Genomic DNA, 22,705 nt, shown 5'->3' with positions numbered 1-22,705 from the left:
GGCAACGATGCTAATCTGCTGGAATTTTTCCACTTTATTAAACTAATAAAATTATATCACCGTTTTTGACTGATGTAATAATAGTCACTATACATGTGTAACATTCATAATGTTGATTAGTGCAATATGGCCAAAGTCGCCCTTGCACCAAAAAACAACAACAACAACAATATGAAGAAAGGCTTAAGTTCTGTAAGTTGCAGCATCAGGAGACTAGGCACCTGTGAGCTGATCTGATTGAGGCATATAAGGCCTTGAGTGGTTTGAGCAGGTTCACTGCTAACAGGATACTTCTGCTTGCTCAGATTAATGACCTGAGGGGGCATAGATTCAAATTGAGGAAAGGCAGTTGTAGAATAGATGTGCGGAAGTTTGCCTTTAGCCAGCAGGTAGTTGATTGTTGGAGCAGACTTCCATCTGTTGTGGAAGTTGATAGCATTTAATAAATTTAATGCTGAATCAGACAAACATTTGGAGTGACCAGATGGATGAAATGGGAAAGGTTTTTTTTTTTTTTTTTTTTTTGGCTGATGCTGTAAAAGCTTGCTTTCTTGTATCATATGACTCAATTAATGCTGATAAGCCTTAGAATATCAAGAAAAACAGGTTGAGTTTCGTGAAACTTTCCCATTGAATGTGTCATGAAACTTTCCCGTTAAGCCAGTATATTCCTAGTGGAGTGACACTAACAGAATCCATAACTGAATATAATTTGAGTTAGCAGTTGATGGATTTTCCATTACTTTGGAAAGAGCAAAGAGTAATTGCAGTTTGATAATAATTGAGAGGGATCACCCTTTCTAAGGACTGGCTGGATATGAGAAAATTTCCAAGCTGAAGGAAAAACAAGAATGAAATACAAAAGTGTAAAAATGTGACACATAATGGGAGCAAGCTCAAGAAAACATGTTTTGAGAACAAGTGAAGAAATGACATGAGGACCTTGAGCTTTCTTAGCATCATGATTGTTCAAAATTCTTCTGACATCCCTTTAATGGGACACCACAGGAAGTGCTGAGGGTAGTTTACTGATAATAGGAAGTAGTTTACCAAGAATTTCGATACAAGAGTTAGAACAAATGTAGGATGCTAGTAATTTGGTTTTTTCTCTGGATGAAGAGGCAGTAGAACCATCAGGTTTTAACAGAGGTGGGAGTACTGATTAGCAAACATTGTGGCCTTTGCAAGAGACCAGAATGGATTTTTGGATCTAGTGTACAGACAGTAAGAATATGCAGCTCCTTGACATGACATAATCTCAATAACTCCCCCTGTCCTCCTCCATATATACTACTTGGATTCTCTCCAGTAACTAGCTGACAGAATAGAGGCATTGAGGTTATACACTAGCTGATCCAGATTCCTCCTTGAGTGTTACCAATAGATTTAGTCTAGCGGACTATTTAGTGACAACTGCAAAAACCATTTGAGTTGTATTCTTGAACTGAAACGAAGATGTGATCTCTACATGATAAACTTGAAAGACATCACTCACACTTCATGTTGGAAGAGATGGAGGTTATTGGAGTTTTGTTTTGTGACTGAATATGTGGTTCCACTGCTTCAATCCTTTGTTAAGAAAAGTAGTGGAACTGTTCCTAGTAGCGACAGTCATATTATCTTGTATTACCTGATGACTCAGAAGGGTGGAATTGCTCTCTGTGTTGTGGATGCCACCACTTTGATGCCTGCTTATATTGATTCACATCTGGGTGGTTACTTCCAGTATACTAGGTGTTTAAGGACTCGCACATTTGTTGTGTGGAACCCCCAGGATTACTAACAGTCCTGCCATTGTGAAGGTGCATGCAAAGCATTTGGTTGTTGCAGAACAACCTGACTTCACCAAACTTTAACTCATCTTGACTTATGAGTCTAACCTGAATATCAGTTCCATCAGCATTTTAGACTCCTAAGTAGCCAGCCAGCCCTAGTTTGTCATACCTGTGAGAATATCTCTGACAAGCCTTGAGGACCAACAAAGAAAGAAATATACAAATTGTGTCTGCTTGTTACATCTCTGTAAATGAATGGATCATCATTCTCTTTTTGGAATAATGAACTTGGCACATTATGGCTTAAATGACTGATGTATCATTAAAAAACCAAGTCTAATCAAATAAGATTATTTTTGGTTGAAATTAATTTTAGCAATTGTCTTAGTAGTAGTCAGTCCCAAAATCATTTGGATATAACCCAATTCAATCAGTAAGGTTAAACAAAGTGCATGTTGCTTCTTTTCAGTTATTTTTGAAAATAAAATTACATTACTGTAGCTTTCTTTGAAATGTATTTGCCAAGGCGAAAAAAAAAAATCAATATCTGATTATTGCCACATTTTAAGCTTCTGAATGTTGCATAGGAAAATCAACCCTCCACCCACTAAGATTACAAAACTTTTATTAAAAAAATAGCTTTTATTACTATGAATGCAATATTTGAGTTTAACAGTAACTTTACGCTTTTATTTACTCATAAAAAATAATAAATAAAATAAATAACAATGGCAGATATCCATAAACGAGAATGCTATTTTTTTTTTTTTTACACCTTACCAGGTGTAAACAGAACCCTCTAGACTAGTAATATACCAGAAGCATGTGTAGTGGCCAATGCGAATGTGAAAATAATTTAATTCAGCTTCTGCACTTATACTACTTAGTCATATAACAATAGTCAAGATACCAGGTGTAAACAGAAAACTTAAAATATTCTTGCCAATTTATTCTTAATCTCTCTGTATTGATATGAATTCATGTGAATTCATAAGACATCAGAAAAGTCAGACTTATTTTTTTGAAAGTTATGTTAAAAGTTTTTTTGCTTTTATAAATGAATTATTGTTTTATGATGCTTAAATCATTAATTAAAATTGATTATTATAATCATAACAGTGACAGACTTTAATAGTTTTTTTTCCTTAGCTTCTGTTTTCATCTCAGAAAGATTATAAACATCTTTATCATCCTCCTTTTTGCCTTATCATTTTCTTTTTCTTCATTATTTTTATTTTATTTTATTACTCAGACTTAAATATACCATATTTAGAATCGATAACAGCCAAACTCATAATTTCAGAACCTCCAAGTTCTCCAGGAAAGCCCAAAGTTACAGATTGGGATAAAGACCACGTTGACCTTGAATGGCCTGTACCTAAAGATGATGGTGGAAACCCTGTCACAGGTTATATTATTCAGAAGAAAGAAAAGGGCTCACCAATTTGGTCAAAAGCTGCTGAAGTACCTGCAGATAAAACTAAATGTACTGTATCAGGTTTAATTGAAGGAACAGATTATGAATTCAGAGTTATTGCTGTCAATAAGGGAGGATTGAGTGAACCTAGTGAACCTTCTGATATGATTACAGCTAAACCAAGATTCTGTAAGCAATGTTATGTTTGGTTGAGATCTTATAAATCATACTTCATATTTTATTTAGGATATATCAGTAAATAAGAGTAAATGGACTATTAATTACTCTAGTAAGCATTTTTTGAATTTTTTTTTTACTTTTTTTAATACAAGTTGGTGAACTTGTACAATTTTTAGATACTAATTCCAAAGTATTGTATATAACTAATTTGCTCTCTTTCCAGTTCTTGTGTAAACTGTACCAACTGCATAAAATTTAAATGAATTCAAACATTCAGAATATAGTTTTCAATAGGGAGTACTAAGAAAAGATGGTTATGTACACAGGTACTCCAACATCTCATTAACTCCTACTTCGTTTAATGATTTAACATTTTTTTATTATTTATTTTATTTTTATGCAGATAAATTTTAGCTGTTTTGAAATTCTTTTCTGCTCACTGCCTGAATCCATTTTCAAACACCACCATTAACCAGCCATTTAAACTGAAAATTTCAGTATCTGTTAAAATGACATCAGTGTGTATTATAGTATTCACTATTGTATTCATTTTCAGTTTTCATAATTAATTATTTTTAAATGGAAATAATTTTCATAGTGTTTTGGTTATTATTATTTTTTTTTAAATTTTTGTGACAAGTGCACTACCAGAAGATTTTTCCATAAAATAATTAAGGAATATATATATATATACAAATCATTTTTTAATTCAATAGTTATTGCATAAAATAGTACTAATCATAACAAATTAAAATTCAAAAAAAAAATTGGCAGTGATTATCTGCAACATACGATTTTTTTTTTTTGTTTTGGTTTTTAGGAGCATTAGCAACTAAGGCCATATTGCTCCGTGGATATGCGGTGGTCATTCCCTGACCTTTCCGCATCCTCCGTATTTGGTGGTCACGGGCTCGAACCCCGGTCTAATCAAGAAGCGTGTGCTACGCACTGCTGCTGCTCCTGCCCACCTGGCTACGGAGGCGCCCCCCCAACATACGAAGGACCCTATCAGCCTCTATATAAAGCAAAGTTAATTTTATTGGTGCACCTCATATATATATATTCCTTAATTATTTTATGGAAAAATCTTCTGGTAGTGCACTTGTCACAAAAATTAAAAAAAAAAAAAAAAAATTATATATATATATATATATATATCTGATAATTAAAATAAATCTGATATTTAAAATAAAATAAAAACATCAGCCAGTAGTACGGCAAAAAAGTAGAGCGAAAAACAACGTAAAATAATATAAAATAAACAAACAGGGAAGGGAAAGTAAGAGTAATAATAAGACAAAAAAGTAGTCGATAATCCCCTGTATAATTTAGTCATTAAACCCAATTAATAAAAAACGATGTAATTTTAAAATAATGCCAATTATAAATAATTTAGCGGTTCCTCCCCAGAAGGTACCAGTTCCAAAAGACGTGAAATATCACCAAAAAGGGGGGTTAAAGAAACTACAAAAAATTAAAATATCGAAATGATAGACTGACCATCATGCCCCATATCGACAGAGGACCACGAGGCCAATAATGGTCATGGAATCGCTGCATTTCAATCGTCATACAAACCATCGCAAAGGCGGAAATATCGAAGAACCATACCACCCTACCATTCTCCGATAGATCAACCAATGCAGAGGATTTGCATGGCGGTGGTCCTTATGCAGCGAGAAATAATCTATAGAACAGACAGCACTCTAGATCAGAGCCACACCACTGACATAATGTAAGCTTAACCAGCTTATATAATAGAAAGAAAAGAATAGATGACGGCACAGGCGCTGCTTATTAGCATATCAACCCACTACTGCCACTAATTATATGATGTAATATAAAAGTTAGACAAGAGTAATAAAAATAAATAAATATAAAGCTATCATTAGAGGCAGCAAATGCAAATCCTCCACATCACATGAAGCCTAATTATATCTGATAATTAAAATAAATCTGATATTTAAAATAAAATAAAAACATCAGCCAGTAGTACGGCAAAAAAGTAGAGCGAAAAACAACGTAAAATAATATAAAATAAACAAACAGGGAAGGGAAAGTAAGAGTAATAATAAGACAAAAAAGTAGTCGATAATCCCCTGTATAATTTAGTCATTAAACCCAATTAATAAAAACGTATATATATATATATATATATATATATATATATATACGTTTATATATATATATATATAAAAATATAAAATATAAATATAAATATATTATATAGAAATAATAATATATAAATATAAAATATAAAAAATAAATATAAATATAAAAAAAATATAAATATATAAAAATGTATATATATATATATATATATATATATATATATATATATATATATATATATATATATTTGTGATGCTTAAATGAATTAAATTAGACTTGAAATGCTAACAAAATCTCCTGTTCAGGATACACCCTAATACCCAATGGAAAATAGACACTAAAGTTTAATTCATCTAAGCAATCAAACTAATATATATATATATATATATATATATATTATTCTTTAGTAATATGATAATTTATGTTGTATTTTACTTTTAATATACTTTTATAGTGGTTTTCCTTAAATTATTTCTAGATTTTTCTGTTGTCCCAGTAGCTGTTTTAGCAATGCCCGGGTACGAACAGAGTACATATTATTATTTTATCTTTCTATTGTGGTTTATTGTGTTTATTTTCTTAATTACGGGTGTTTTCTACTCATAGGTATTATGGTTAATACATTACTGGTCTTTAAGCTAGTATTTAAGATATTTAAGATAACCGAGTTTAGGCTAGCTTAAAGACCAGTAATGTATTAACCATAATACCTATGAGTAGAAAACACCCGTAATTAAGAAAATAAACACAATAAACCACAATAGAAAGATAAAATAATAATATATATATATATATATATATATATATATATATATATATATATATATATGAGGTGTGCCAATAAAATTCCCAGTTGGTTACAGTAAAAAGACACAAAAAACAAAACACAAAGCGAAGATGCTCAAAAATAGTTTTATTTTTACTCAAAGTAATCACCACCTGATTGAATACACTTATTACACAATTCTAAAAGTTTCTGAAAAGAGTCAGCAAAGGCAACCAAAGAGATGATGACATCTCTTCAGCAGTGACATTTTTATTTTTATCCTCAACATCCTGAAATCTCTTTATTTTGAGGGCAGTTAGCATCTTGTGAAAGAGGAAGTCTGCTGGTGCTAGATCAGGAGAGTAGGGTAGATGGTTGATGTGTACAGTGCCATATTTGATCAGAAATGTCTTCACAACATGTGTAGAATGGATGCGGGGCATTGTCATACCTTTATCTTGAAATTGGGTCTCACCTGGGAAATGCACTTCAATAGTACTTTAAAACACCAGTATGTAGACTCTCTATGATTAACTTTCTTCCCTTCAGGTACAAGTTCCTTGTGAATTGCACCCTATTTGTTGAAAAACATGATGAGCAGCATCTTGATCCTGTACTTCTGTAAACAAAACTTTCTGGGCCTCTGGGCCTTGGTGATGATTTTAATGTTCACTGTATGCTCTGCTGCTTTCTCTTGATCGCATACCAAAACACCCAACACTCATCTCCAAAGTGACACTACAGTTTGAGGAAATTAGAACTGTCTCGACAAGCTTGCATAATGTGTTAGCATGATGACTCTTTCCATTGCTTCTGCTAATCCGTGAGGTTGTGCAGCAAACATTTTGCACAGACCTTCCTATTCCCTAAATCTTCATTCAGAATTTGATGAGTCATCTTATTATTCATATCCAATTCATCAGCCATCGTTCTGATGGTCAAATAATGACCTCTCACCATAATTTCAAAAGAAGAACTTTTGAAACTCTGTCCTCATTTCAAGACGTTGATGGATGCCCATTTCTTAAGTCATCGCAAACATGCTCATGTCTGTCTTTGAACCATTTATACCATTTGACATTTGGACACACTGGAGTGACTTAACGTTTGATCATTATAAAGATTTTTTTACATTTCTGTTGCAGACTTTCCCAGTTTAAAGCGAAATTTGATATTTGTTCATTGCTCCTTTTCAAAATTGTGACACAGGAGGTTAATGACACTAACGAAACTGATTGTTACTTCCAACCTATGATTTTGAACTGCAACAGACCACTTCTATTTATTTTAAAACTCATTGAACATCACTGCAACAGACCACTTCTGTTTATTTTAAAACTAATTGAACATCACTGCAACAGCACCTGTCCTTGAACTTTATTGCCACACCTTGTACACAACACACACACACACATGCACGCGCAATATTAATAATAAGAGGTTGTATAGATATTAAGAATGATATTATAGCAGAAAATACCCAATGACCATAATGGAATGTAGATAAGTAGAAAGAAGTGAAGAGAGGGGAAACAAGCTGACAAAACCGGAAGTCAAAACTACAGAAAAAATCCATGGGTACATGAAAAAATAATTATAATACATTAAAAAAGAAGTACTTAATGCTGTAAACCCAATGATTTCTACATCTTTAAGGGTCAACCATTGAAACCAAAGGAAAGACAGTAAGAAGTAAGGCCTCTCTTTCTGGCATGAAATATGTAGCATGTGGTTAAAAACAAAGAAGCCATGTTGAAATTAGAATTAATAGCAAGTGGAAGCAAAGTCAAAAGTAGGGGTAGACAAGTGACAAATATACTGACGTATATTTCATGACTGACCCGACAGAGGCAGGAACAGAAAGAAGAAGAAAGGAAAAGACAGCAAGAGGAAAATAAAATGAAATAAAAAACAAGAAAGGAAGGACAAAGACAAAGAAAACAACTTACTTACTGTGGTGCCAAGCAGGAGTTGGAAAGTGATGGAAAGAGAAGAAAAAGTTTATCATTTCTCAACTTGCCACAGTATGTTGTTTTCTTCGTCTTTGTTGTCCTTCCTTTCATGCTCTTTATTTTATTTTATTTTCCCCTTGCTGTCCTTTCCTATATTCTTTTTTCTGTTCCTGCCTCTGTTGGGTCAGCCATGAAATAAACGTCAGCATATCACTTTCATACCGCTACTTTTGACCTTGCTCTGCTCACTCTTAATTCTAATTTGGAAAAATCTTGGAAGGAACGTCATTGTCTTTACAATAATTTTCAACCTTGGGAATGAAGCAGCATTTAAACCAATCTTCAAAGAGAGATATTGTTATCCATGCTCTCTGGATCGATTGGAAATGCATGGGTATTGTTGCTTAATGATGCCCTTAAATGCACAAGGAATTCCAGAATGGTACAGAAGCAATGGTATTAATCTGTAATCTCCCGCTGCATTAGCCCCAAGCAAGTGCATGGTCCTATCTTTTGAAGGCTTGAAACCTGGCGTTGTCTTTTCCTTTCCAGGCGCCTCTGTAGCCAGGTGGGCAGGAGCAGCAGTGCATAGCACACGCTTCTTGATTAGATCAGGGTTCGAGCCCATGACCACCAAATACGGAGTATGCGGAAAGTTCAGGGAATGACCACAGCATATACCCGGAGCAATATGGCCTTAGTTGCTAATGCTCCCAAATAAAACCAAATAACAATAACATTGTCTTTTCCTCTTTGGCAATGCTTGTTAGATCCAGCATTTTTTCCCAATACAGAGCAGTTTCGTCAACGTTAAAAATTTGCTGCATTGAATGATGCGTTGAAATTTGCTGCATTGAAAGGCATCAATAAAAATTATTGATGCCTTCATCAATAATTTTTACAAACACATCACAAAATTTTTCAGCAGCTGCAAAATCAGCACTGGCAACCTCACCACATACATTAATGTTTTGGAAACCAGTGCAATGCTTGAACCTATTAAACCACCCATTGCTTGCCATGAACTTGGGTTAGGATTCGCAGTACTTATCCTTAATATCTTCCTAAATATTGTTGCTTTTGCTTATTTGGTCCTTGGTTTAAATGCTGCTTGGTTTAAATGCATTGGTTTAAATGCTGATCATCCCCTTGTATAAGGCAATTCAGCCCTGTATACAGTACTCAAGGTGCGTCAGGCCACACCTTGAGCACTTTATACAGGTCTGAAGGCCTCATTTTAAGAAGGATGCAGAGCTGCTGGAATGAGTACAGAGAAGAGCAAAAATATGGGTGAATGGAACAAAGGGTGCCCTTATGAAGAAAGGCTTAACATCTACAAATTACTGTGTCTGGAGACTAGGCACCTGCATGGTGATCTGATTGAAGTGTATAAGGCCTTGAATGGTTTGAGAAGCTTAATGCTGATGGGATTTTCTTTTTGCTTAGATTATGCACGAGTGGGCATAAATTCAAGTGGAGGAAAGACAGTTGTAAAATAGATGTGCAGAAATTTGCCTTTAGTCAGCAACCCGCTGACTAAAGGCAAAAAAAGCCTTTAGATTGCTGGAACAAACTTTCATCTGTCATTGTGGAGGTTGACAGCTTAAATAAATTCAAGGCAGAATGAGACAAACTTTTGGAGTGAATGGATGGGTGAAATGGGAATGTTTTTTTTTTTTTTTTTGGCTGATGCTGTATAAGCCTCTACTAATGCTATCTGTATTTACCTACAATACAGTTGTAGACTTATTCCTTTATTTTAATACATGTATAGTCGGACCCGTCTTTAATGAACTTCCATATGGTGAAATTTTTTGATTTCCCCTTGGTCATTACATTGAAAACAGTTTCAGTATAACAAAGAAAATTTTCATGTAACAAACCAAATTTGAGAAACCTGGGTAAGCATTGTTCACACCTCTGGCCTTTAGGCTATTGAGCTTATGCTGCAGAAATCATGAATTAAGAGCTAAAGGGATTAAGAATTAATCCCTTTAGCTCTTAAAAGATATTAATTCTTAAGAGCACGAATTAAGAGTTAAAACATTCCACAATTTAGTGGTGCTTTTAAAACCTATACAACCACCTCTACTGTATTAAGAAGTTTTGCTGGTCAACTGCTATCTATGTATCCACAGCCATTAGCAAAGATTAAAGCATATTCCCGATGTGAACGTTGGCTTTGGTCAACCTGTTTTCTACTGTAAGCATGCTATTAGAGAATTAGGAGATAGTGATTTTACTTTATCCCGGAAATTAATCTGTTGTTTTGCAGAAATGAGGCATCCACACTTTCACTAAATTTCACCTATCTCTATTTACATGCAATGTACAAGTTATTCCTAAATCAGTTTTGTTTTAGCTGCCGTGCACATAACTTTACAACGTCTAAGAGGAAATCTTGAGTGTAGTGGAAAATGGAATTTCTTAATAGCGTAGATCAGAGCTTTAAAAAAAAAAAAGAGAAACCGCTTTAAAATTTGGTATCCCTGCCCGTAGTATGTTATCCATTCGGAAAAACCACGTTTCGATTCTCAAACTGTTTGAGGAAATGGGACTCAGTCGAAAGCATGCAAAATTATGCCTATAGAAAGTTGTAGTTTGTTTGTTTGTTTGTTTATGGGCTTTACGGCGCAAGGACAGCAAAGCCATAATGTGCCAGAAAGATGTAGATGAAGCTATTTTTAAGTGAGTGAAGTCGATTCGAGACCAAAGCATGCAATATCAGGGCCATTAATAAAAGAAAAAACTACAGAGTATGCATCTTTTCTAGGGTATAAAACTTTCTAAGCTAGTTCTGATTGACTGGACAGATTTAAAGAGTGCTATGGCTTACTCATAAAAGTTACATCTCGTGAAAGTGGGATTGTAACCGATGATGCCTGTCCCCATTGGAAAAAAACAGTTTTGAAAAAAAAATTATGGAGGACTACGAGTTGAAAGACATTCAACGTTGATGAAACAGGTCTATTTTTTAAATGTTTGCCGAACAAGATACTGGCTTTTAAAAGTGATAAATGTTTAGGTGGTAAAAATAAAAAGGAGAGAATTACAGTCTTGGTTGATGCAAATATGGCTGGTAATGAAAAACTGAAGCTTTTGATAATAGGTAAAAATAAACAATCTGATGTTACAAAGGAGTAAAGTTATTAGAGCTGGACTACAACAAAAAAGCTTTGATGACAAGTGGAATTTTTGAACAGTAGATTGTCAATTTTAATAGAAAGATGACAAAAGAAAACCGAAAAATTGCATTGATTGTTGACAACTGCCCTGCCCAACTTCACTCGGTAATTTCGAAACTTACAAGTGTGAAGCTTGTATTCTCCCCTCTGAATACCTTGTCTAAACTACAGCTAATGGATCATGGCATTATCAAGAATTTGAAAATGCACTACTGAAGATGCATACTGAAAAAAATTATACTGAGAATAGAAACAAACCAACCTATAGATTCTGTTATAGATTTGCTGATGTGCATATAATCAATAATCAGGGGCGGTTCATTGGCAGGCACTGTGGAACTGCAGCACTCCCAACTTTTTAAATGTAAATATACAGTCAATGGAGTTATATGAAATTTTATGCAGAACAATGCAATGCAATGAATATTTTTATTAACGGGTCACGCATATGGCATACTCAGCCTCTATTTCCAATAATCATTTCAATAATGAACGAATAACAAACACAAAATAGTTTTCAACTTTGAAGTTTAACTGTAGTGGAACTGTGTGCTATGCAGTTCACAGTTCCTAGTTGGCAGATTGCCAATGCACATTTTTCAGAGGTGACAAAAATGAGTCAAAGTATCTGCGGAGCAAGCAGTGCTGATTTGAACAGTGCACCAAACCTGAATGAAAAAGTTATTAATCTTTTTGCAACAAATAAAAACCAAAGAATGGATGTTATTTTAAAATAAAATTATAAGATTACTCAAGTCTATTAAGGTAAGTGTCTTTTCTTCATGTGCTTGTGTTATGCTTTTGTACTGCTGTCATGCTCTACTAACTGAAAATTTAGCATTAGCATCAGCATTAGCAAAGGCACATGATGCAAGAAAGCAAGCTTATATAGCATCAGCCAAAAAAAAAAACCCTTATTTCACTATCTACTCGATCCAAATGTTTGTCAAGTTCTGCCTTGAATCTGTTTAAGCTTCAACTTCTACAAAGGCAGATGGAAGTTTGTTCCAGCAATCAACCACCCGTTGGCTAAAGGCAAACTTCCGCACATCTATCCTACAACTGTCTTTCCTCAATTCGAATTTATGCCCTCTCAGGTGATTTTTCTGAGCAAGAGGAAGAATCCCATCACCATTGAGCATGCTCAAACCATTCAAGGCTTTATACACTTCAATCAGATCACCTCGCAGGGGTGGGTAAAGTGCCTGCCCGGCAACCCAAAGGTCGCGGGTTCGATTCCTGCCTCGGGCTTGGATCAAAGTACTGCAAAAAACTTTGGGAGGTGCATTTTGGCCACAGAAGCCTATGCGGCAACAACTACCAAAAAAAAAAAAAAAAAAAAGCCTCGCAGGTGTGTAGTCTCCAGACACTTTTTAATTTGCAAAACTTAAGCCTTTCTTCGTAAGAGCAACCCTTTGTTCCATTCACTAATCTTGTTGCCCTTCTCTGTACTCGTTCCAACAGCTCTACATCCTTCTTAAAATGAGGCCTCCAGATGTGTATACAGTACTCAAGGTGTGGTCTGACCATTGCCTTATACAAGGGGATAATCAACACCTTATCCCTACTAGAAAAATTCCTGTACATCATTGACAAGACACCATGAGCTGCTCTTGCAGAACATCTGCACTGCTCAGAAAACTTCATATCTGCCTGCACAATTGCACCCAGGTTCTTTTCTTTCTCTACCACTGTCAGTGTGGCACCACAGAGTTGATACATTATTCTGGGATTACTGCTTCCCATATGTAGTACTTTACATTTGTCAATGTTAAACTTCATTTGCCACCTCTCAGCCCATCTGCTCAACTTTTCTAGATTGTTTTACAGCAGTGTACTGTCATTATTGTCACCAACCTTCGTTATCGTCTGAAAATTTGGACATTAAGCCTGATATACCATCAGCAATATCATTTATAAATACAGAAAACAACAATGGACCCAACACTGAACCCTGAGGGACTCCACTAATAACATTAGTCCACGAAGGGCAGTGTCCATTGGTTACCACTCTGTCTTCTCCCACTCAACCATCCCTTTATCCATAGCAGCAATTTGCCTCCAATGCCACACTGCCCCAATTTTTGCAGCAGTCTTCCATGTGCAACAGTATCAAAGGCTTTTCTAATATCCAAATATATGATATCAAAGTTATTCTTTGCATCCAGTTCCTTTGTGACTACATCATAGTATCCAATCAAATTAGTCAGACAAGACTTCCCCTTAACAAAACCATGCTGTGTCCCAGCTATAACTGAAGTCTTGTCTAGATGATCCTGCAATGCTTCTTTAACCAGTGCCTCCATTAATTTTCCTGCAACAGAAGTTAAACTAACAGGTCTGTAATTAACTGTGTCTCCCTTTGATCCTCCTTTGTGGATTGGGGTCACATTTGCACATCTCCAGTCCATGGGTACCTCCCCTGAGTCCAGGGAAGTTCTCATAATTATGGCTAAGGGTTTGCTTACTTCCTTTGCCACTTCCTTTAATATAACTGGATAGATTCCATCCACCCCAGATGCCTTTCTTGTGTTTATCTTCAACAATTTCCCCTCCACCTTACTCTCAGTTATTACAAGATTATCTAGCTTACTGCCAGGGTTGAATACACCTCTGGCATTCCCCTCCCTGAATAACTCCTCATCTGTGAATGTAGATGCAAAATATTCATTTAGTTTGTTAGCTGCCTGAGCAGGATCACCAACAGTTGTACCATCAATATCAAGTGGACCAATCTGATTCATCCCCTTCTTTCTAGAGTTTACGTAAGTAAAGAACTCTTTGCTGTTTTCGTTTGCATCCTTTGCCAAAGATTTCTCGTGATCTGCCTTTGCCTGCCTAACCTCCTTTGTAACTTGGTTACAGACCAGCTTATTTCTAACATAGGCTTCTGTGTTACATGTTAATTTATATGTATCCCAAACGTTTTTCTTCTCTGTCACATGTCTAATTAGTTCATCTGACATCCATTTATGCCTTAATCTTTAACAATATTTCTTTCTTGGCATGAAAAGCCTAGTAGCTTCCAAGATTAATTCTTTGAATGCTTGCCATTTTGAATTTGCTGTTGGTAACATCATCAGTTGGTTCCGCCTTGTAGAATTTAAATACTCTCTCAGACCACCGTAGTCACCTTTACGAAAGCAAAAACCCTTTCCTTTGCCCTTGATGGTAGTTATCTCTTTGAGTAATCCCACTTCAGCACACTGTGATCACTGCCACCTAGTGGTTCCTTTATCTGCAGATTCTTGATGCATGAAGAATCATTACTGATAATCAGATCAAGAGTATTACTCCCCCTAGTTGCCTCCCGAACATGCTGCTGTAGAAATCAATCAACCAATAAATCCACAAAAGCCTTGCTAGTGTGTAAATGACCAACTCACAAATTCCAGTAAATATCCGGGAAATTAAAATCCCTCATTATAAGACACTCTAATTTCCTTCCTCACTCTATTTCTCTGCACAATTTAATTAATGTGTCCAGTTAATGTTTTATAGTATTTTTAACTTGCTTATTATTACTATCTATGTCTACATGGGCTCACATCTGGTGAGTATGGGCTTAGCACACCCAGAGTCCTGAGCTGAATATCATCATTCTTCTCTTTCTTGGTGATTCCCTTCTCTCTCTCTCTGGGTATGTCAGGCTTAACCAAGGCAATTTAATGTAACTTTAAGAAGCAGCACCCCTGTACATCAGAGTTGAATAGGCATGAACCGCCACTGTCAATATATTAAATATGCCAAGATATTAATAACGATGTAACAAAAGGCAATATTATTACTTACATTAATTATAAATTGACAATCACTAATTATGTAACTAAGTAACACTGACAATCATTAATGCCATTAAATAATTGAACATTATGTGATTGTTTGCAAATGTATTAATATAATTAAAACTATTATACTGTTGAAATTATTTGAGTAAGAACTTATATAAATTGTGTTCATGTACTAGCATGTCTAATGCACCAATTACTTATATGCAACTAAGAGTAATAGTGAAAAAAGGGTAAAAGGGATTTTAAAACTAACATTTACAAAATAGATACCAGATTAATATTTAAATTTATCACTTGCTGATTACAGTGTGTATACATTGATGGGCACTCAACAGGGAGAAACACCCATCATTGTACAAGTGAAAGCAATCAGCAACATACAATCTGTTTCTCTGATCTATATTACAGTTTAATTAAGGAGTTTATTAATAGATATAGAATTTTATAGGCAAGTTTGGCAAAATTATGTCAAGTAGGAGAGTTGATTTAGTTATAAACTAAAAATAATGGGGTTGATATAGTTTTAAACTGGAACAGTTTGCAACATACTTAAAACTACATTACTATTGATATGTATAAAATTTCTAATATAATTTATCAGTTTCTTGCCTAATTAGTATATTGTTCATAGCACTTTACTTTTCCTGTCATATGCTTTGACAATTAGTTTTTCACTTTATGTTAACTTCACTTCTTTTCCTATATTTCTTCTTACTTTTCTTTATTTCTTTTAGCACAGTAACCTATGCATTAAGCAAGGCATTGCTATTTAAATACATTTTTAAATACATTTTAAAAATGCATTTACATATTTAAAAATGTTATTTAAATACACTTCCTCATATTATATTATAATATATTACATTCTTTTAGAACTTATTTGTACCTGAAGATGTATTACCATAGCCAGTTCTACTAAGTACTTTTATTTACTGGTTTCAACCTTGCATTCAAACAAACTTTATTAAATCGCATTTCCTTTAATGCTTTAATGTGATATCTATGTATGTACATATTTTTCTATAGAAATAAGTATTCATGGATCAGTTTGCTTCTTGGGAAGAAAAAAACCTGGAATAACTGCAGTCTGAGATCAGTTGATTACAATATTGCTTGAAAGGCATGTTAGAAATTGCTTCACTCATTGGCAGAGTAGGAATTCAGATCTTTCCAGTTGAGTGACAGATGGCAATATATTGTGCCAACCAAGCTGCCACACAGGTCTGGCTCTATGTACAAATGGCACAGGAACACTTACATTGGATACGCTGAACAACACATTTTGGGCAATATATTGTTACGGGCATGAAAGTAAGTTTATAGATTTTGGGGTGCTGAACAGGAAATAGTGCTTAAAATGGCAGATTAGCTCTTGTTTTTGAAAAAAAGTAAGTTTTTTTTATTTATACAAGGTATTTTTTATTTATATGGCAGTAAGATGTAACTATGAACATACCTGTATCAAACACAAGACCTTTTCGCCTTTCGCTTGTATTCAGCTTTGGGAACATCCCTTTTCACCCTGCAACAATAATCTGCTAACATCGTGGCACTCCATTTATTTGCTTTTCTTCCTTTGTTCCATCACTGCAATGTCTTGATGGAAGCACTCAGCATGTTCGTTGCTGATGGCACCACAAATTGGCAGGACGAAATCGAAATGAGTGCAAGAAATGCATCTTTAATTATGATGTTGCACCCCATTTTTTTGTAAGAAGTAGTGAGATCTTTCACAAGCTGTCTGTAGTTGTGGGCTTTAACATTTCCTGAAAACCAGTCAAAACATTTCGAAAGGCTTTCCATGCTGATTTCTTGCTCTCACTAAGGACATATTCAAACTGTTCATCTTTGAAGAGTTGCCTTATTTGTGGACCAATGAAAACACCTGCCAAAATTTGTGGACCAATGAAAACACCTGCCATAATCTTCTCTGTACTAAGTCTTGGGAATTTCTCTTGCAAGTATGTGACTGCAGGACTGTTGTTGTTGTTGTTATTTGGTTTTTAGGAACATTAGCAACTAAGGCCATATTGCTCCGGGATATGCGGTGGTCATTCCCTGACCTTTCCACATCCTCCGTATTTGGTGGTGACGGGCTTGAACCCCAGTCTAATCAAGAAGCGTGTGCTACGCACTGCTGCTCCTTCCCACCTGGCTAAGGAGGCGCCTGCAGGACTGTTCACTTCCAAAGCCTTCGTGAGGCTTTGGAAGTCTTGAAAGTTTTCATGAGCTCCAATTTTTTGCTGAGTGATGGAAGCAAAACTATATTTGGGTCTACTAGAGGTTCAAATGCTATGTTCTTCATTCCAGGTGTTGATGATTTTCGTTGAGGCCAACTCCTCTTATCGTAGTGCATATCCTTGGCATGACTGTCCCAATCACAGAGAAAATAACAATACTTAGTGTAACCCTTTTGCAGTCCTAATAAAATGGCAATTAACTTTAAATTACTTTTTCACTTAAATTCACTTTTTATTCATTGTCATCCCTTTTCTAATAGAATGCACAGTACAGAAATAACAGTCTCTAACATGATTTGTTGGCTCCCTCCATATTATGGGCACTGCAAAAGGCATAAAATGTCCCTTTCGATTCACACACGCATTGAGTTTTGATGAACAGGTAGTGCAGCATATGTGTAGAGCTCAGTTCTTTTTCTGATCACCTATTTTACACCAAAAGTACAAGAAGTAGGCCTTTTTTATAGTGCGAGTTAAGGGATGCTTCTTTGAAGGACGGCCTCTGTAGCCGAGTGGTCAGGAGCGGGAGTGCAGTAGCACACGCTCTTTGAGTAGACCGGGGTTCAAGCCCCTGACTGCTGGTTACGGTCGATCTGCCAACCCGCACTGGACCAGCGTGGCAGATTATGGTCCATTTCCCTCAACATGAATTGTTGAGGAGGCTTCCATCCTGCAGTGGGTTGATAATGGCTGCACTTAACCTTTTTTTTTTTTTTTTTTTCTTTCTTTGAAGCTAATGTGACTTCTCCACATATGAAACAGAAGTTATCCGGACTATTCACACAATTACGGGGTATCAATTACGGGGTATATTAATCTTACAAGAGACAAATACTGTGCAAAAAATAAGAATGTCACAAAGAACAAATCATCCAGCACTTAGCCATATTCAAGGATTACTGCAACACAGTTGAAGACACATTTGAGGTAACACCTTATCATGTGATGCAAAGTGAGGCGACAGTTGTTGATCACGTGATAAGAGTGTGGTGATACTGAAACTGCGGTGTTGCTGTGTATTTTGCCAAGAGCCGTAGTTGATAATGTAGAGTAACTTGCTAATATGAGGCCACAAATATAATTTGAAAACAAGAGCCAATCGACAAATTGTAATGTGATTTTCGTGTTCAGCAGCATGAAATTTTTCAAGATTGGGTATTATCATTTTCAAAACATTTTACATGTTCACCAGTGTTATTTAAAGAATGATAAAAGGTTGATTAATCCAAATCATTATGGCTACAGTTATCCCATGCTGATTCCCTAACCAGGGCTTCACTACAGCAGCAGAAATTAAAGAACTCATTGTGCCAGGTCTAAAAAAGGCACCCGGGGTGGATGGGATCTATCCAGTTATATTAAAGGAGGCAGCAAAGGAAGTGAGCAAATCCTTAGCCATAATTATGAGAGCTTCTTTAGACTCAGGGGAGGTACCCATGGACTGGAGATACCCGTGACCACCAAATACAGAGGATGCGGAAAGGTCAGGGAATGACCACCGCATATCCCTGGAGCAATATGGCTTTAGTTGCTAATGCTCTTAAAAACCAAATGACAACAACAATTGTGCCAGGTGTCAATACTGCAAACTGGTGATGAAAGTGTGGAGAAGGATTGTTTTTCATGGCACATGTTAGGGGACATGACATGTGCCATGAAAAATGGCTCTTTACTGAATCAACATTTGAATTTCGCAATCTTCTTAAATATTAGTACCAACCAGTTATATCTCTTCATGCTCACAGCTTATTTCTGGTAATAGTTGGCTCCAGTAGAATAATGTGCCATGTCACAAAGCATGGATTGTTTGAGAATGGTTTCAGGACCATAAGGGTGAATTTAAAGTATATCATTAGCTTGCTTGTTCACTGGATTTCAACACAACTGAGAATCTCAGAAATGATATGAAATTAGGTGTTTACACCACAGCTATGCTGCTGTTCACTCTAAGTCAGCTGTAAGATATTTTGAATCACATGTGCCAACATCTTTATGAAATACTTTAAGAACTTTGGGAAATATGTGCCAAGACAATTTACAGAGCAGTTCTAAGGGATAAAAGGAGGTGCTACTTCCTATTATTTAGCATTCCTGATAATTGCCCACACATTCTATGAGTGTGAATGGTGATTTGGACTTGTTTAACCTTACAGTAATGGCACCTTCAATTTTAATAAACCCAGTGGCTTTTTTTTGCTGATGCTATATAAGCTTGCTTTCTTGCATCATTTGCCATTACTACTCTACTCTTATGTCATAACTCCACTCCAATAGATGGACTTTCATAAAATTTTATATTTGCCTCTTATTTTATTATTAGGGACAAAACTTGATGACATTGCAGAGCAGATATCATCTTTTAAGTGCACAAAGGGTGATATTGTTGTACATGTTGGCAGCTGTGATATTAAGAGTAGAAGATCTACAGATTTACTTAAGAAGTACAAGTCAATGTTGAAACAAAGTTGTGAGTTCAGGGTTAAATTTGAAAATGTCTGCAATTCTGCTCAGACATCATAGGGGGAAGTATATGACAAGAGATTTGTCAATCAATTCAGCCATGGAGAGATTGTGCAAGCTTATAGGGTAGAATTTTTTTCAGCGTGGTCTGTGCTTGTTAACAGAAGAGACTACTTCTACAGGGATGGGACACTTAAATAGAAAAGGTGCAAGAATATTTGCTGATGTTATCGAAGCAGTGTTAGGTGGGTCGGAGAACTTATAGCTTGGGGGGGTGGTATCCAGAGGGGGGGTTATGTTGTTAGTTAAGAAACAATAAAATCTAAGGATGTGCATCTAGTTGACATAGACAGTGCAATATTGAGTCAGTTTGGTGTGTGACATAAGCACTGAAAAAGCAAAAATGAGAGTAGGAGTTTGTTTTATGTCTAATGACTCTGATGAGTATAATGAACAATTGTACAGAGAAATTGAGTGGTCCAATAAATCAGATTGTCTTATAATGGGGGGACTTTTACTTCCCAGATATTGACTGGAACATGTGGTGGTCACTTGCACACTAGCAAGGATTTTGCTGATTTATTGGATGAATGGCTTTCTATAGAAGCATGTTCGAGGAACAACCAGAGGGAGTAATATCCTTGATCTGATTATCAGCAGTGATTCTTCATGCATTAAGAATCTGCAGATACTGGAATGACTAGATGCCAGCAGTCACAGTCTACTGACATGCAATTTAATTAAAGACGTAACTACCATCAGGTGTAAAGGGAAGGGTTTTTGTAAAGGTGACTACAGTGGTTTCAGACAGTTTTTAAATTCTGTAAAGTGGAACCAACTGATGATGTTACCAACAGTAAATTCTAAATGGGAGGCATTCAAGGAATTAATCTTGGCATTTCATACCAACTAAGAAATACTGTTCAAGGTATATAAACTTGTGGCAGAGAAGAAAAATGCATGGGGAGCATATGAATTATTAAGTGACACAGAAGTCCATGGTAGATATAAGCTAGTCAGTAATCATGTAACAAAGGAGATTAGGCAAGCAAAGACTACTTTACTTTTATAAACTCTAGAAGGAAGGGACGAATCAGATTGGTCCATTTGATATCGATAATCGGACTGTTGATGATCCTGCTTAGATAGCTGACAAACTGAACGAATATTTTGTATCTACATTCACACATGAGGAATTCTCTAGGGATGTTAGCATTAGCATCGGCATTGGCATACGATGATAGCATCAACCAAAAAAAAACCCTTATTTCACCCATCCACTCGCTCCAAATATTTGTCAAGTTCTGCCTTGAATCTATTTAAGCTATCAACTTCTACGACAGATGGAAGTTTGTTCCAGCAATCAACCACCCGCTGGCTAAAGGCAAACTTCCACACATCTATCCCACAATTTGAATTTATGCCCTCTCAGGCGATTATTCTGAGCAAGAGGAAGAATTCCATCAACATTGAGCATGCTCAAACCATTCAAGGCTTTATACACTTCAATCAGATCACCTCCCAGGTGCCTAGTCTCCAAATACTGTAATTTGTAAAACTTAAGCCTTTCTTCGTAAGAGCAACCCTTTGTTCCATTCACTAATATTGTTGCCCTTCTCTGTACTCGTTCCAACAGCTCTACATCCTTCTTAAAATGAGTCCTCCAGACCTGTATACAGTACTCAAGGTGTGGCCTGACCATTGCCTTATACAAGGGGATAATCACCTCCTTATCCCTGCTTGAAAAATTTCTGTATCATTGACAAAACACCATGAGCTACTCTTGCAGACCATCTGCACTGATCAGAAAACTTCATATCTGCCTGCACAATTAACCCCGGGTCCTTATCATTCTCTGCCACTGTCAGTGTAGTACTGCAGTGTTAATACATTACTCTGGGGTTGCTGCTTCCCATATGTAGTACTTTACATTAGTCTGTGAATCCCCCAAGTTAGCAGTTTTCCGACCCACTTCTCTCTGCCTCGATAGCATCAGCAAATATTCTTGCATCCTTTTATTTAAGTGTATCCCTGTTGCATCCTTTTATTTAAGTGTATTCCATCCCTGTAGAAGCTGTCTCTCCTGTTAACAAGCACAGACCAGGCTGAGAAAAATTCTATTCGTTGAGCCAATCTAGGTAGCTAACAAACTAAATGAATATTTTGCATCGACATTCACACATGAGGAGTTATTCAGCAAGGGGAATGCCAGAGGTGTATTCAACTCTATCAGTAAGCTACAGATTCTTGAAATAACTGGGAGTAAAGTGGAGGAGAAACTGTTGAAGATAAACACAAGAAAGGCACCCGGGGTGGATGGGATCTATCCAGTTATATTAAAGGAGGCAGCAAAGGAAGTAAGCAAACCCTTATCCATAATTATGAGAGCTTCCTTGGACTCAGGGGAGGTGCCCATAGACTGGAAATGTGCAAATGTGACCCCAATTCACAAAGGAGGATCAAAGGCTGACACAAGTAATTATAGACCTGTGAGCTTAACTTCTGTTCCAGGAAAATTAATGGAGGCACTGGTTAAAGAAGCACTGCAGGATCATTTAGACAAGACTTCAGTTATAGCTCAGATTTTGATTTGATTTGATTTGGTAGTTGTTGGCGCATCGGCTTCTGTGGCCATATTGCACCTCCCAAGGTTTTTGCAGTACTTTGATCCAAGCCCGAGGCGGGAATCGAACCCGCGACCTTTGGGTTGCCGGGCAGGTACTTTACCCACTCGGCTAGCCCGGTCGGCAGTATAGCTCAGACACAGCATGGTTTTGTTAAGGGGAAGTCTTGCCTGACCAACTTGATTGGATACTATGATGCAGTC

At 36.1% G+C, this 22,705-nt stretch overlaps 1 protein-coding gene across 1 annotated transcript in view; it reads left to right on the top strand.

The window, feature by feature from the left end:
• The window catches only part of LOC150087120 (twitchin-like), a 3,511,780-nt gene that overhangs the window by 2,157,473 nt on the left and 1,331,602 nt on the right, over positions 1-22,705 (top strand). The window contains 1 exon segment of the mRNA XM_090372971.1: positions 3,079-3,381. Coding sequence (XP_090229097.1) covers positions 3,079-3,381 — 303 coding nt within the window.

This window comes from Mastigoproctus giganteus, chromosome 4, assembly GCF_048544385.1.
Source record: "Mastigoproctus giganteus isolate SK-2022 chromosome 4, ASM4854438v1, whole genome shotgun sequence".
Classification (NCBI taxonomy): Eukaryota; Metazoa; Arthropoda; class Arachnida; order Uropygi; family Thelyphonidae; genus Mastigoproctus; species Mastigoproctus giganteus.
This window is presented reverse-complemented; position numbering and strand designations above follow the sequence as displayed.